Source organism: Gracilinanus agilis, chromosome 2 (genome assembly GCF_016433145.1).
Source record: "Gracilinanus agilis isolate LMUSP501 chromosome 2, AgileGrace, whole genome shotgun sequence".
In the NCBI taxonomy this organism is placed as follows: Eukaryota; Metazoa; Chordata; class Mammalia; order Didelphimorphia; family Didelphidae; genus Gracilinanus; species Gracilinanus agilis.
The window spans coordinates 383941572-383958857 of NC_058131.1; the positions used below are offsets into that span (position 1 = coordinate 383941572).

At 36.6% G+C, this 17286-nt stretch overlaps 1 protein-coding gene across 1 annotated transcript in view; it reads left to right on the forward strand.

Moving 5' to 3' along the window:
• HAVCR2 (hepatitis A virus cellular receptor 2) overlaps positions 1 to 17286 on the forward strand; it is a 30093-nt gene that overhangs the window by 9661 nt on the left and 3146 nt on the right. The window contains exon 4 of the mRNA XM_044659851.1: positions 2481 to 2548. Coding sequence (XP_044515786.1) covers positions 2481 to 2548 — 68 coding nt within the window. The remainder of the gene's footprint in view (positions 1 to 2480; positions 2549 to 17286) is intronic.

Consider the following 17286-nt stretch of genomic DNA (forward strand, 5'->3'; position numbering starts at 1 on the left):
CTTTCTTTCTTCCTTTCTTTCTTTTCCTCCTTCCTCCCTTCCTTCCTTTTAACATAATGCTATAATTTTTATTTTTTAATTTTATTTTTTACTAATTAATTAAGAAAATTTTTCCATGGTTACATGATTCATGTTATCTCCTCTTCGGTCCCCCCTCTTAGAGCTGGCAAGCAATTCCATAGTGATACAATTTTAACAATTACTTTCTGACATTTTGCAATCCATTTTCTTTTCTCCCACACCTCCTGCTTCCCCAAGATGGCAGGTAATATGAGCTAGATTGTAAATTTTTTTCCACCCCTCTTTTTGCCCTTTTCCCCTGTATCTCTAATTTTAGGAATAAGGCTAGTTGTAGAGAGGTGAGACTTGTTCAACATTTTTACTCTGAGCCAGATCAACTATGCTCCAAGATGGGCCATTTTTATATAAGTATTTGTGACTTTTCCTGCTTTATTCATATTAAGAAAGTGGCTACCATTAAATACTCAAATTAATTTTGGTGTTTTTCTAATTAAGAAAATGAAACTTGGAACAATATTTTTCCTTCTTGGGGCTCAATTTCTTTCTCTATAAAATTTGGGGAGGACTAGGTTAAGTTCTTTCCTAGCTTTGTCATTCTATGAATGTAGTATTTTACTTGGGATGTTTGTTTAAACTTTTATTGTTGATTTACTGTGCTGTCAAATTTCCTCTAGATAGAAACTGACCACATCAATATTCACTCTGAGGGACTTACTCTGTATTTGCCCTCTGAGACATGCCCTTTGAGAATATATCTGCATTTCTCAGGGATGGAATGATAACATTTTTTTTTTCTGGAGAAAAATGGTGGTTATCTAAGGACGTGGTCATGTAAGGATGAAGCAAATTGCATTTGCTTTCATGAGATGGAGTGAAATGTACCTGTCTGCCTGGCCTAATTTTATTAAATATATTTCAATCAGTCAATGAATTAAGCATCTATATTCTATATACTAGGTACTATCGACTTAGCAAAGGAAAAAAGCATACAGTCTAATGGGAGATACAACATTTAATAAACCATGGTTATATACAGGATAAATTGCACAAATTTTCAGATGTAAGGCACTAGAATTAAGGAGGACAATATAAGGTTTCCTATAGAATGTAGGTTTAGCTGGAATTTGATGTAATCCAGGAAAGTCAGGAGGTTAGAAATGAGGAAGGAAAGCATTCCATGCATGGCAGACAGTCAGTGGAAATGCTGGAAGTTCAGGAGATTGGAGTGTTTTGTTTGAGGAACAGCAAGGTGGTCAGTGTCACTGGATTCAAGAGTTCATGGGAGGTGTCAGACATTAGAAGATTGGAAAGGCAGAGGTGGGAGGAGCAGGATGTGAAGGACTTTGAGCACCAAACTGAAAAATTTTATATTTGATCCTGGAACTATGGGAGTTTATAAGGTCCCAACTAAAGTTCCCTCTCTATTGGAAGTCTTTCACAACTCCTCTTAATTTTAGAGCCTTCCCTCTGTATATATAGTTTGCTTTGTATACATTTGTTTGCAAGTTGTCTCCTCATGGATTGCAGGCTCCTTGAAGGCAGGGACTGCTTTTTGCCTCTTTTGGTATTTCCAGTGTTTTAGTATAGTGTTTGACACATAGTAGGTGCTTAATAAGTGTTGACTGATTGATTAATTAGAGTAGAGTTATGACATTGTTGGACCTATGCTTTGGGAAGATTATTTTGACAGTTGAATGAAAGATGGATTGGAGTGAGGAGAGGTGAGGAAGACAGACCAACACTCAGGCTATTGCAATAATCTAGCATTAGGAAAAGAGGACCTTCACTAGGTTGGTGGCAGTGTCAGAGGAGAAGGGGGTATAACTGACATGTCATGAAGATAAAACTGAGAGACTTTGGCAACATATTAGATATGGGGAGGTGAGGGTGAAGAACCAAGGACACTGCAACAGTGTCTATATTATTATATTAAAATAGTAATAATAAAATAAAATAATTATTAATAATTAAAATATCAAAATATTATAGTTAGTAGAAACCTTTTTTGCAGTTGCTTGATGCATTATGATAAAACAAAAAATCCACAAATACTTTTCACTAATAAAAGAAGCATGGGAAAAAAAAATTTTGGTTTTGAGACTGGAGGTCTTATTGCTTAATTATAGATATTCTTGGTCAAGATACTTTACCTGTTTAGCCCCTCTTTCTTTTCTAAAATGAGAATAGGATAGGAAGGAGACCCAGGAGTGCCCAGTAGATAGAAAATCAGAAAATCAAAAGTTAGAAAGAGAATCAGAAAAGTTTCGTCTCAGACTCATACTTCCTGTATAACTCCAAGCAAATTGTTTAACCTTTGTGTGCCTCAGGGAGCTCCTTAGGATTTGTCTCCTAAATTATAGATTGTCAGGTGGAGGCATTTCCTATACTGCTTGATGAAATCACAGATTATTCTCATGTTTTTAGCTATTTTAACTTATTTTGCTCTTCTTTCTTTTCAGTGGAGACAACCACCTTCAGACTTCAGACACAACAGACTTCAAGAAATGCCCAGTCTAACACCCCAATGGTAAGAGCTTGTTTTTACTTGTGATCTGATGATGATTAATAAATGCTTATTGACTACCTGACTGAACTCATCTAGGCTTCAAAGGTAGAATGAGCTGCCTCAGGAGGTAATGACATCCCTCTACTTTGGAGTCTTCAAGAAAAGGCTGGATTGGGTATGTTGGAAGAAATGTCTGTTCAGGTTGGGAGGCTGGCCTCTTTGGGACTTTCTGACCCTGAGTAAAGATGATTCCATGAGATCAGGTGAAAGTTGAATCCCTCTCAGGCCACCTCTTCCCATTCTGGAGTGTAGTGATATTTGGATTCCCTGGTCCATACAACTTTGGCAGGACTAAGTCTGGTTTGCCCTTTAACTTTTCCCTTCTGAAAACTGAATAATTATGGAGTAAGCTGCTATTTTGGTGGCATACCGGTTACAGATATTTAAGTAAATTATTTATTCAAATAAGAAGCAAAGGGATAAACACTGTCATTCTCTAAACAGTAATATTTAAAAAAAATTTTTTTTAAATCCTTAACTTCTGTGTATTGGCTTCTAGGTGGAAGAGTGGTAAGGGTGCACAATGGAGGTCAAGTGACTTGCCCAGGGTCACACAGCTGGGAAGTGTCTGAGGCCGGATTTGAACCTAGGACCTCTCATCTCTAGGTCTGACTCTCAATCCACTGAGCTACCCAGCTGCCCCCTAAATAGTAATATTTCAAAACCTGTTGCCCATTTTTCCCCAGCTGCATTTCACTGTTAGGGGAGGGTAAAGGAAACTAGGTGGTTCAGTGGATAGAACACAGGGCTGGAATCAGAAAGAGCTAAGTTCAAATTTGGACTTGGACATTTACTAGCTGTTTGACCCTGGACAAGTCACTTAACCTCTGCCTGCCTGTTTCCTCAACTATAAACAACACCTACTCTTTACAGTATTGTTGAGATAATCAAATGAAATATCTATCTGTAAAGTGACTTTATAATATTGCTTGGTACATAGTAGGCTCTTAATAAATGTTAGTTCTCTTCACTGTTTCCCTTCCTCCAGCCTTCTCATTTTCCAAATGAGGAAATTGAGACTGAGACCTAGAGAGGGGAAGCGATTTGCAAAAGACAGGGGCAAGTGGGCAGAAAATCAGTTCTAACATAGGAAATTAGGGAATTCATAATAGGAGAAGTAGCTATTTCAGCTGGACCTTCAAGGAGAAAATTGTCAATAGATAGAAATGGGAGGAAAGAGGGATGAGGGAAAAAGCACAGGTACAAATGTATGAAGGCAGGAAAAGTCAAGACAGGCTCGCCAAACAGCAAGCAGTTCTGTTTCGATGGAGTATAGCATTCACAAGTAATACTAAAAATGAGGCTAGAAAGTGGTTTGGAGCCAGATCTTGAATGCACCAAGTCAAGTGTCAGGCTGATTTGTTTGTGTTTTACCCATTAGGCAATGAGAAGTTTTTGGGTGAGAGGAGATATGGTCAGAGGAATTAGGAAAATTATTTTGGCATCGGTGTAAAGGATGGATTGCAGAAGTGAGAGACTAGAGATGGGGAGATCATTTAGGAGTTTAGAACTATAGCTTAAAGAGAGGTGATGAGGGTATGAACTAAAGTGAAAATGGGAAGGTGGGATAAGTGTGTGACAGACTTTGAAGGCAGACGCAAAAGAACTTTAAACAGGATTAAATATGAGAGGAGGAAGAGAGTAGAATGCAGCCTGACTGGGGGGATTGTGAGGATCCAATGAGATAATATTTGTAAAGTGCTTTGCATACTCCAGGTAATGGGAGAATGTTGGTCCCATCAGCAAAATGGAGAAGGGCAGGTTTGGGGCAGAAGAAGAATTCTGCTTTTAACACTGTAGAGTTTGAGGTATTTTTTTTTTTTAAACTCTTACCTTCCATCACTCCTAAGTATTGGTTCCAAGGCAGAATAGTACTAGGCAATTGGGGGTTAAGTGACTTGACTAGGGTTGGTCACACAGGTAAGAAGTGTCTGAGGTCAGATTTAAATCCAGGATCTCCTGTTTCCAAAGCTCCACTTTGTTATATGAGAGTATACACGATGTTCTGATTATTCTTTTAATTTCTTTTTTTTTTTTTTTTTTGTGATTTCACTTTGCTCATTTGCTATTTTATTGACTTGATTTTTGCCCTTTTCTTTTTAATAAAATTAGCTAAAGGTTTGTCGATTTTATTAATTTCCCCCCAAAAAACAGCTTTTAGTTTTATTTACCATTTCTTTGTGTTTTTTTAAAATTTCCAATTTATCTATTAATATTCTAATTTTAATACTTCCTCTTTTGTGCTTATTTTAGATTTATTTGTTGACTTTCTAATGTAAAAAAATGCCAATTCAGTTCATTAATCTTCTTCTTCCCTCCCACCCCCATTTTGTTTATGTATGCTTTTAGGAATATGGTTTTACCCATGAGGATGGCTTTACCCACATGACAGAATTTTGGGTATGTTGTTTCATCATCATAATTTTCTTTCACAAAGATATCATATCTGTGGCTTGTCTTTGACCCATTTATTATTTAGGATTACATAAGTCTCTATTTAAATCTGTGTCTTTTGTTTCTGGTACCTGAACCAATGACTATTTTTCATTGTTTTGTGTACATTTCTTTGAACTATTTCTGTATCCTAACACACGGTCAATTTTTGTAAAAGTTCCACATCATGTTAAGAAATATATATTCTTTTGTAATTCTATGTAGAAGAGACTGCCTTTTATTTCCAGTTTCTCTAGTAGCTTGTTCAGTTTCATATTTTCTGTTTTGTGTATTCTTCTATTAGATTTATCCAAAACCAAGAGATGGATATTGAACTTTCATGCCCCTATTCTGTTATTGCCTATATATTCTTATAGCTCAGTTAGTGAACTTTGATCCTGTGGCATTTGGAACATATGTTTATTATTTATTTTTGTCTATGGTTCCTTTCAGCTTGATATAGTTTCATTGTTTAGCTCTATTTTTTGAAAGTTTGTTTTTACTTTGTCAGAGTGATTGCAAATTCTGATTTTTTGGATTCGCTTAATAAATAATACATTTTGCCCTATTGCTTCAGATTTATTTTGAGTATGTTTTTGATTTTTAAATATATTTCTTATAAGCAATAGATTATAGGTTTTGCTTTGTTATCCAATCTATCACTTTTTTTCCATTTCATGGGATTTTAAAAACCATTCACATTTAAAATTACATTTTAGGTTTATTTTTTCCCCCCATTTGTTTCTAATAATGATTTTTTTTAAATTATGATTTTTTTTTGTACTTTTCTTCTGTAATCAAAGTATTGTCTCCTCAATTACTCTCAAAGTTTAATCTTTTTTTTTAAGGTGACTCTATTCCTGCTGGCTCTTTCTCTCACCCTTTACCTGTTCTCTCATTGTTTCCCCTTTTCCTTTGGAGTTTTGTTTATTATCTCCTTTTTATTTCACATAATGATCTAGTTATTTAATTCTTAAATTCTACCTTCCTTGCCTCCCTTTCTATTCTAAAGCCTATTCATTACTTTTTTAAACCTTCATTTTTTCCCCCCTTTCCAGAGAGGATTTCTTTTCCTGACTATTATCCACCCTTTCTTTCTGATTACTTTAGATCTTCATATTTTGGTTCATGGCCTCTATAGTTATTTTTAATCCCTCTCTATTATCTGTTTTTTTTCATTGAATCAAAACTTCTGAGGTATCCATTCCAGGTTTTCTCCTCTAAACAGTTTTTGTCAATGCTTTATAGAGTTTGCCTCTTATCTCTCTCTTTTCTATTGTGTTTCACTCCCAGAAAAATGCCAATTCCTATAGGTGATAGAGAGGACACTACCTCATGGCAACCTCTTTATCTTCTGATTATGTTGCCTACCTCTGATCTATACTCATCTCCTGTTCACCTTATTTGCCTCAAAATCTCTTCCTTGGATCCATGCCCTTCTACTCTACAGGTACCAGTTGCCCCCCAGGAGCTTTAACTGTTTACCTCAAAAGTCAAGAAAGTGATCTTTTCTCTTCTTGCAGCATGGTCCCTATCTCTTCTCACAGAATATATCTCTTCTCCTATAGGAACATTCATTAGTGGAACCTCTTCCCAGCAGCAAAACAAGGTCTTTCCTTTTCTTCCCCCTTTTCAATATCCCACCCCCCAACTTCCTACCCTCTTATCTCTTCTCTTTCTGAGAATGAATATAGGACTATGCAGGAGTCACCTTCCCCTCTTTGCTAGCTAGCCTTCAACTTAACTAGGGTTATTTCACATACTCCTTTCTATCTCCCTCCTCCCTCCCTTCTGCTCTTCTTCTATTACCCTCCCATCTTGTAATTTAGTCTCTCTTCCCACCCCTCCCTCTCTCCCCCCTCAAAAAAACCCACATTATTTTACTCCTAGAAGGGAGGGAGGGGTGCTTTGAGAAGTGCTTTCCATAATGATCCACGCCCTCCAATCCACCATTATTTCTATCTGACTTTCATTTTCATCCCTGTCTTCATGCTTATATTTAGGAAAAAATCCTTACTGGTCATTCTGCTAATCTTTGTTTTTGCTGTATGTGGGACCTGCATTTCTATTGTCTGGAGTGTTCAAGAAACAAATGAACACTTCAGATTTGTTTTTATTTCTAAAAGTTTTTCAAATGCCTCTTTATTATTGAATATCCATCTTTTTTCATTTATAGTTAAGCTCAGATTTGCAATGTAGGTCGCCCTTGACTGCACCATTAGCTCCATTATTCTCCAGAACATTTTATTCCATTCTCTCCTGAATTGTCTTGTGGGTGCAAAATATCCTTGTTATTTGAATTTCCTTTCATTTGTATTTCAAGGTCTTCCTCCTGATAGCTGGCAGAATTTGTTATTTCTGAGTTAGATTTTTAGATTTATCTACTTAAAGTTTGAAGCCTTAGGTTTTTTTTTCTGACTACCTGTTGACTTAATTTTAAAATGTAATGTTATCAATATCTTATTGTATTTTTATTTATTTATTATTATTGGTTAAATATTTCCCAATTAAATTTATTTAGTTCTGACACTTAGGAGTATTGTGGGCTGCATGTGACTTAGGCCAAATGTTTAATATCTCTGAACCTAGACCAGTGATGGGCAAACTATACCCCGTGGGCCAGATCCAGGCTGGTGGTTTGCCCATCACTGCCGTAAGCAATTCCCTAATCACTCACTACATCTGTATGAAGGGGCGTCATGATTAGGGAATTGCTTAAGGCAGTGATTGGCAAACCACAGCCTGGATCTGGCCCACAGGGAATAGTTTGCCCATCACTGCCTGTAGGAAAAACCAAGTGGATGAAGACTGCCTAACCATGGAAATAGCTTAAGTTGTATTAGCTTTGGTGCATAATTTCTGTTTTGAAGAGGTTTTAGAGGTCCCAAGAATCAGAATAAATGTCTAATTCTTCATCTTCTTGGTCATATAACCTAGAAATCTTCATTAAGTGTTGAGGCAAAATGTGTTTTATGTACAGCTGACAGTAAATCAGAGTTAAGTTAATTGGTATCTCCTTTTCTTTGAGCTCATGTAGGTTTTATTATAATAATCATAGAATCTCAGTTACAAGGTCCTTCAGAAGTTATCAAAGCTAACCTCTAACTCAACAGGAGGTCTCTTTCCTATTGCCATCATTTTTTGTTTAAAAATCCCTCAAAGTAGGTATGGATCTCCTGTAGCCTCTTCAGGATCAAGAGACATAGGTCTAGAGGCCTGCAAAGTGTAAAGGAGACCAGCTATTCTTTTTCTGAGGCCCCACAATAATACATTCTATCACCTTCCCATGCCTGGAATATCAATCAATCTATCAATCAACATTTATTTATTAAGCCCCTACCATATGCCAGGCACTGTGCTAAAAGCTGAAGAAATCGAAAGAAGCAAAAGATGATTCTTGCTCTCAAGAACCTTATAATTTAGAGGAGTCAGTCATCTTTTTATTACCCTTGAATCAAAAAGGAATTCATCTTTTTCTTGGTTGGTTTGGAGATTGTCAAGAGCCAGTGGGGACAAACTAAATGGCTTCATAGGGTTCTTTGACCCTATAAGAGACAATAATAATAACACCACCTTCATCACCACCAGAAATAATCAGCATTTGTATTGCTCTTTAGAATATCCTTTTGATCAATGAATTGATCAGTTATGATTCTAAAGGAGTATGGTGAGTGTTGATTTTCTTGGGTCCCTCCAGAATTCCAATATAAACTATGAACTACTGAGTTGTCATGAGTCAGTGGAGGTATTTACATTAATAGCTTATAGTTATTGCTTGTCCTAACTTAAAATTCTGTGTTTCCATAGGAAACAACCGGACCAGTTACTAAGTTACCAGAGACTGATGACTTCAGAAGAATTGGAATATATAGTGGTGTTAGCATCTTTTTGTTACTAATCTTATTTCTTGCCACTGTTGTCTTAATTCTCAAAAGTAAGTCGTCTTGAGAAATACTTCTCATTTTTCGCAAGGGTCTTTTAAAAATTTAATTCATTTTCTTTTTTTTAATTAAATTTTCTTTTCAGATTACTATTTATTTATTCATTCATTCATTCATTCATTCATTTATTTATTTATTTCAAACCCTTAACTTCTGTGTATTGACTTATAGGTGGAAGAGTGGTAAGGGTAGGCAATGGGAGTCAAGTGACTTGCCCAGGGTCACACAGCTGGGAAGTGTCTGAGGCCAGATTTGAACCTAGGACCTCCTGTCTCTAGGCCTGACTCTCAATCCACTGAGCTACCCAGCTGCCCCCTCAGATTACTATTTTTTCATTCCACCTCTCCCTTACTCCACTGAGGAAGCAAGGGGAAAAAAACCCAACCACTACACATAAGTATAGTCAAATGAAACAAATTTGTCTATTGACCATGTCAAATATATTTTATACACATATAATTATTGAGGCATATGTGGGTATATTATATATGTGTGTATACACATATGTATATATACATACATGCCTACCTCATACATACATAAATCCTAGCCCTACCCCACCCATCCCACCACTAAATTGGTAAACAAAATAAAGCAAACCCCTTTTAACAAATATGCATAATCAATCAACTCAACAACAAAATAAAATCCTCCCATAATGGCCAAATTTGAAAAAGCCTTTTTCATTCTGTATCTTGAGTCTATCACGTTCATAACATGGTTTATTATTTGTCCTTTAGAATCATAATTGATCAATGCATTGATCAGAAGGACATTCATTCTTTTAGACCTGGAGGGGAACACCGTACTAAGTGGCTCACTTCAAATTTTTCTTTTTTATTGCCATGTCATTTAGCTCAATGTTTTTGGGAGAAATTTATTTCTCTGCCCCAGAATCTAGATCTTTTCATAGCATGTCATGGGAGCCCCAGGTTTATTTTTGTAGCATCTTAATTCAATTCAATTCAATTCAATTGATATGTATTAATCTGTACTCTTTGTCAGGCAACTGTGCTAGGTTTTGGTTATGGAAATTTAAGTGAGGAAGGAGATAGAGCAATGGATTAGAAAGATATGAGTCTAAATCTAGTCTCAGAGACTTACCAGTAGCTGTGTGGCCAGGTGAATTACTGAAATTCTATTTGCCTCAGTTTTCTCAACTGCAAAATGGGGAATAATAATAATGCATACCTCCCAGACGCATTGAGAAGATCAAAAAAATATTATTGGTAAAAAGCTTAGCACCGTAACTGGCACATAGTAGACACTTCATATATACTTGTTTCCTTCCTGCCTTCCTTTGGGTATACCCTTCCTAAAGGACTTAAAAGTACTTAAGTTCTGGGGAGCCAGGGAAAAACAATTTATAAGGCAGCTAGATGGGGTAGTGCTGAGCCTGAAAGTCAGGAAGACTCATCTTCCTGAGTTAAAATTTGACCTGAGACACTTACTAGCTGTGTGACTCTAGGCAAGTCACTTAACTCTGTTTTTGTTTCAGTTTTATCATCTGTAAAATGATTTAGAGAAGGAAATGACAAACCACTTCAGTATTTTTGCCAAGAAAACCACAAATGAGGTCACAAAAGTCAGATATGATTTAAATGTTTGAACACAACAAGAAGTACAAAATAAATACAAATTCTTTCCTGGATTTCAGAAAAGGCAAAGAACTGCCTGACTCTGAGAAGTCCTCTTGTAGGAAGTGATCCTAAACCTTCTTTGAACCCAAGGGAGGAAGATGCTAAGCATTCTTAGCATTCTAGGACAACCTATGCAAGGTGATGAGAATGGGGATGGAATCTTCAGCTCTCTTTACCTCCTCATTTTGCATAACCCCAATATGGTCCGTCTCCCAGAATTCAGTTGAACAGTAATTTATTCAGGGGATCTTGGATATAGAAAACTGGAGTTGAAGGAAGCTTCTTGGTCTCTCATGCTGGCTATAGCTCTAGTTGGCACTGACTGAAGTGTCCTGGTTACAGACTGACTTCTTCTAGGGACATACAGAAAATCTGCCTCTATTAGAGATGATGATGATTATTGTTATTATCATATCATAATTATCACTTTTATCCTATGCTCATCTTTTTAATGGTGTTCAGATAGAAATAGTCTGAAGATAAGTTGATATCCTGCTATTGTTTCTTCTCATTAATATTCTATGCAGTATTACAGAAGTGTATACATTTTTTTTGTCACTAAATAATGAGATTAGAATATACATTTTTTGTCTTTAGATGCCCTGAAAGTATCTCACAGATGACTCTAGTAGTACTCAAGACAACAAAGATGATGTGGTTCTTATTCCCAGCTAGTTTAAAGTTCTTCCACAAATTCTTTAATTTTTGAACAATTTCATTTCTATGTATTTAAAAGATTATGAATATTAAGCATGGATACATCTATTAAGAGAATTGTTTTTAAATTATTATGGATCTATCTATCTGAAAGGTTGTGAGTAACAATTCTAGTTTTAATGATGCTTTAGTCCAGGCCAGTTTATCTATTGAAATTCTTAAAGATGATAGTGATGATGGTGATAGATTAGTTGGAAGATAATGACAGGGAATAGAATGGGGGTAAGGAGGGCAGTCACAGTTCTTGGGCAGGATGTTTCAAGCTTATATTTTATATCTTTGTTTTTTTTACATACATATTCATTTGACTTTTTCCTCCAAAAAAATCTTTTTTAGGAAATTCCTATAACAAAAAGAAGTTGCAGAAACCCAGGTGAATATAATTTTATTAAACTCTTTGCCCTCTATACATTTCCAGTGCTCTTCTGTCTTTCTACCTTTGCTCAGATGTCTTCCTGCTTTGAATAGCCTTCCTATCCTCCTACCCTTAGTTTTATTTTTTGAAATCTTACCCTCCTTCAGAGCTAGCTTAAGTACTTTTTCCTGGAGAAAACTGTCTATGATTTTTTTTTTCTTTCCTCACTCTCTTTTCCATTTCAAAGTTAGAAATGATCTTTCTTTCTTTACATATAAAGTGCTATGGGGGCAGCTGGGTAGCTCAGTGGAGTGAGAGTCAGGCCTAGAGACAGGAGGTCCTAGGTTCAAACCCGGCCTCAGCCACTTCCCAGCTGTGTGACCCTGGGCAAGTCACTTGACCCCCATTGCCCACCCTTACCAATCTTCCACCTATGAGACAATACACCCAAGTACAAGGGTTAAAAAATAAAAATTTAAAAAAAAAAGGTTTAAAGTGCTATGTTTTAGTCTCATACATTCCTTACCAAAGGACAATTAATGCTTATCTGTGTAAATGCCACATTCCCGTTGCTAGATCTTAGGTTCCATAAAGGCAGGGATCACATGTGATTGCATTTATTTATGTATATATTCATTCATTTATTCATTTACTTATTCACTCATTTATTTATTTATTTGTTTGTTTATTTTGTTAAAACCCTTACCATCTGTCTTGGAGTCAATACTGTGTATGGGTTCAAAGGCAGAAGAGTGGTAAGGGCTAGGCAATGGGGGTTAAGTGACTTGCCCAGGGTCACACAGCTGGGAAGTGTCTGAGGCTAGATTTGAACCTAGGACCTCCTGTCTCTAGGCCTGGCTCTCAATCCACTGAGCTACCCAGCTGCCCCCCAGGGGTCACATTTTAAAAATTACTTTTCTATATCCTCTATCACTAAGCATAATGATTTTACATAGCATTTGCTTAATAGGTAGTTGTTGGATGAAGGAATAAAAATAAATGTCAAATGAATTTCAGTTCAATTTTATGCATTTAAAAACCATGTAAGTTGATTCCATGTAACGCTGTTTCCAAATTTACATATTTAGCCTTGACTGCTTTCAACTGAATTCAAATTGTGTATTTCCAGCTGTAGAGGGGAGAAGAAGACAGTGATGATGGGATGATGATGTTAGGGAACAAATATTTATTAAGCATATATTTCCTTCCCTTCTCCTACTCTGGGCCAGGCACTATGCTAAGTACCATAAAAATATTTCAAACAATCCTCATGATAACCCTAGGAAGAAGGTACTATTATTATCCCCATTTTACATTGAGGAAATTGAAGCAGTCAGAGATTAAATGACTTGCCCGGGGTCACAAAACTAGGAACTACATGAGGCCTGGTCATATTTTTCTGACTCCAGGCTATCCATTAAACCACTAACTAGCTGCCTCAGAAAATCTTCACTTGTATGTACTCTCACCTTAAACTCAATATGTCCAAAACAGAACTCATCCTCTTCCATTCCATATTCTCCAACTCTAAATCATACCTTCTTCCCAGCTGCCACAATGACAGAATATTTTCCCAATTTCCCAAGTGAAGAAACTTTTAGTCATTTTTAATTTCTCCTTATTTTAATTTTCCAAACCTTATATCAATATTAAGAAATCATATATTCCCCCCTCTAAAATGTCTCAGTTATCTCTTCTCTAGTTCTATTTCTGCCAGCATACTTTAATCTCCCAATTTTGTACCACATCTGCATTATTAAACTACATATTAAATGACAGATTGATCTTAAAACTATATTTTTTATGTTATCCCCTTGATCAGCAACCTAAATTGGCTCCTTATTGCCTTCTGCAAGTAAATTCCTAAGCCTGGTTTCCAAATCTCTCTATAATCCAATCTGCCTCCCCCAATTTGTTTCTCATTACTTCCCAAACAGAGTTTTTGCTGATATCTTGCTGGTCTTCTTAATATCTCCAACACAAGTAATGTTTGTATTTGTCTCTTTACTGCCTTTCCCTATCCAAATCCTAATCAGCCTTTCAAGGCCATGAAGGAAGGCAGGGACTGTAGTGTATTTTTTTTTTTTTAATGTTTCATCATATCTAGAAGTAGTGTGGCATAGTAGATAAAGGAGTTGTTTTTGGAGTCAGAAAGACTTGGGTTTAGTTCCTGCCTCGGACACATCCCAGATGTGTGATGATGATCAAGTCATATAAGTTTTTTAAACTTCAGTTTCTTTATTTGTAAAATGAAGGGGTGGAGCAAGACAGTCTCTGTGGTTCATTCCAGTTCTGAGCTGAAACTACTACCTACCCTAGGGAGTGTGGCCTCAGATTCCTTTTGAAGAGACCACTGTTCTCTACCCACCATTCCTCTTTTTTTTTATTTGAAAATTTTCATTTAATTAATTAATTTAGAATATTTTCCCATGGTTACATGGTTACATGATTCATTCTTTCCCTCCCCTCCTCTAGCCCCACTCCTATAGCCAATGAGCAATTCCACTTTTACATTGTCATTAATCAAGACCTATTTCCATATTATTAATACTTGCACTAGCATGATTGTTTAGGGTCTACATTCTTAATCATTTCCCCATTGAACCATGTTATCGAGCAGTTGTTTTTCTTCTGTTTCTACTCCCACAGTTCTTTCTCTGGATGTGGTTAGCATCCTTTCTCATAAGTCCCTCAGAATTGTCCTAGATCATTGCATTGCTGCTAGCAGAGAAGTCCATTACATTTACCCACCATTCCTCTTATTGAATTAATAGTAGAATCACTATCCTGCACATTAGATGTGTTAAATTGTCTGTCCCAATTGCATGTGGCCCACAATAATCCCATATGGCCTAATCACATTAAAATGTAATTGGAAAATATTTAACAAAATAAATAAAAGTACAACAAAACATAGCTAATATCACAATTTAAAACTGTCAACATATAACCCACAGGGACCCTTATATATGGCTTAGAAGCCCTTGTTTCTATTTGAGTTTGACACTACCACAGAGGCTTTTAAGGCATTTGACCAAATTTTTACTGATTTAGCTGATTGGTCCTCAAGACCAGTTGACACCATAGCCAAGGAAGGGAGCATAGTAGTCACTTAAAAATATCTGTTACATGAATGAAGAGTGAATGAATGAATCAATGAATGAATGACTCAAACAGGGATTGAATCTTGATTTATAGCCATATCACAAACATTATACATTGTGACTAAACAAGATTTATAGTAGCTAAGTTCTGAGGATACAAAAAAAGCAAAAAGATAATCCCTATCCTAAAAGAGATTTCATTCCACTGAAGAAAGAGAACATATGAAAGGGAGAGGAAAAAAGGGAATAGGGATAAGGTACCTGCACCAGGGCATGGACAGAGTGGCAAAGTCCAGAGAGTCAGAAGTGGATATGGGAGAGGAATGGATCCCCTTCAAAAATGGAGGCTTTTTTGCTTGAACACATGGGTTGAGGTGGACATGATTGGGGATGTAGACTTGAAACCACCACACCAATGCAACTATCAACAATTTGGAAATAGGTCTTGATCAATGACACATGATAAAACCAGTGGAAATGTGCATCGGCCATGGGTGGGGGGAGTGCGGGGGGTGAAGAGGAAAGTAGGAGCATGAATCATGTAACCATGTTAAAAATGAATATTAATAAATGTTTTTAAAAAATGGAGGCTTTTGGAGGAACTCACCAATAGACAGAAGGGGCATGCAGGGTGGGATGGAAGTTGAATAGGGGTGAGGTAAAGAGTAAGGCAGCTGAGGCATGGCTCTGAAATTGGGAGTCAGAAAATAAAATTCAGATGCCCTAGGTAGAAATCTTTGAGCTGCTATCATTCATTTATACCTTGGAATCTAAGAACAAGTTTTTGATAGAAGTTTGTAAGACATATATCATGAGAGAAGGCAAATTACCACTGGGACAGAAGTGGGGAGAAAGGTGTAGAACTGGGGACTGACTAGAGGCACTAACTTCATAGTTTTTCATCTAGTTTTAATTAAGCTATGAGGTTTTGTTTATTTGTTTATTTGTTTTTTGCTTCTTCTGTTGGGCAGGTCTAAGATTCTCGGAGCTAGGAGCAATCTTGGGAACTATCTAATACAATTTTCATCTGAGCAGAAATTCTATCTACAATGTTATAGCTTTTGCCTGAAGAGCTTTATTGATGGGGAGCCCACTATTACCCAAGCAGCTCAGTTTTATTTTGGGCAGCTTGACATATTGGGAAAGGTTTTCTTAAATAGAATGAACCTGCCTCTGCAATTCTGCATGACTTCCAAGGTCAAGCAAAACAAGTCAAATCTATCTTCCACATGATAGCCCTTTAAATATTTAAGGATGGCTATCATGTCCATTCTCTGGATCCTTGATCCAAGCCTAACAGTGATTTGACACAACTGTGAGGGTAAGAGCATGGTTGTCATGTCTTCTTACCTGCTCCTTCTCTTCTATAGGCAGGGAGAGACTGCTCCTCCTAATCCTTTCTGCCTCTTTGGGAGAGGATTTTCCTATTAAACTCAACTGAGAGAAACACTGAGAAGGAAAAATAATGATGTCATTGCCTCTTAATGGCAGTCAGCTAATCATAAACTCCCTCATCTAACCTGTTGATTCATTCATTGTCTAGAGTAGTGGTTTTCAGAAATTTTGATCTCAGGTTTCCTTTAGATGCTTAAAAATTACTTAGAACCTATATCAGATTACCTCCTTTCTGGGGGGAGAAGGAAGGGGTAGGTAAGAGAGGAAAAAGTAAATAAATAAAAAATAAACAAACAAACAAATAAATAAAAATTTAGGACCCAATGGAGCTTTCACTTATGCAATCTTGATCTCTAGGCCCATATTAGAAATTAAAAGCTCAGTATTATCATGAAAATAGTTTTGACCTGGTGGATCTCCTTCAAGCATCTCAGGGACCCCCCAGGGTCATAGAATCATAGTTTGAGAACCATTGCTCTCGAGGACTCAGTGTTCTCATTGCTTCCTACTTTGAACGAGAATAAAAATGAATTACTGATTGATAATATTGCTGTTGTTATTACTCTTAGCCCCCAACCAGGAAATAGTACTCTAATAAAATATACCATAATTGTAAGATCTTTTTCTTTCCAGGTGCTCCTTTCTCATTTCTTGCTCCTACATTTGTGTAATCACATGCATGGGTTAGCAATGGAATGATTAATCATGTTTATCAAAATAGTTGAATTAAAAGACAAGTAAACAGAAAGGTCAACCAGCTTCTCAGAAGCAGAGCTAAATTTTGGGAAACAGGCACATACATACCCTTTAAGGAGAGAAGGATGAAAAGGCAAAGACAAAAATGAAAGACCAGAAGCTCTAGAGTCAAGAGTACTAATGGGTTTTGGCAATGCAGTGCCTGCTCTGGGTATCTAGTTCATTGTTCAGTCATGCATCTCTCATCATGGAGTCTTGGCATCTGCTCTTCCTGGCAGCAGCCTTTTTCTTTTGTCTTCTCTAGCTCTGCTTTTCCTGTGTCACTGCTACTCCACTTTTTTTCTTGTGGTAAATGCTCTTCTCTTAAGTGACTTCTGCTTTTCCAGTCTATTAATATGGCAAGGGCTGTCAGTCCCAG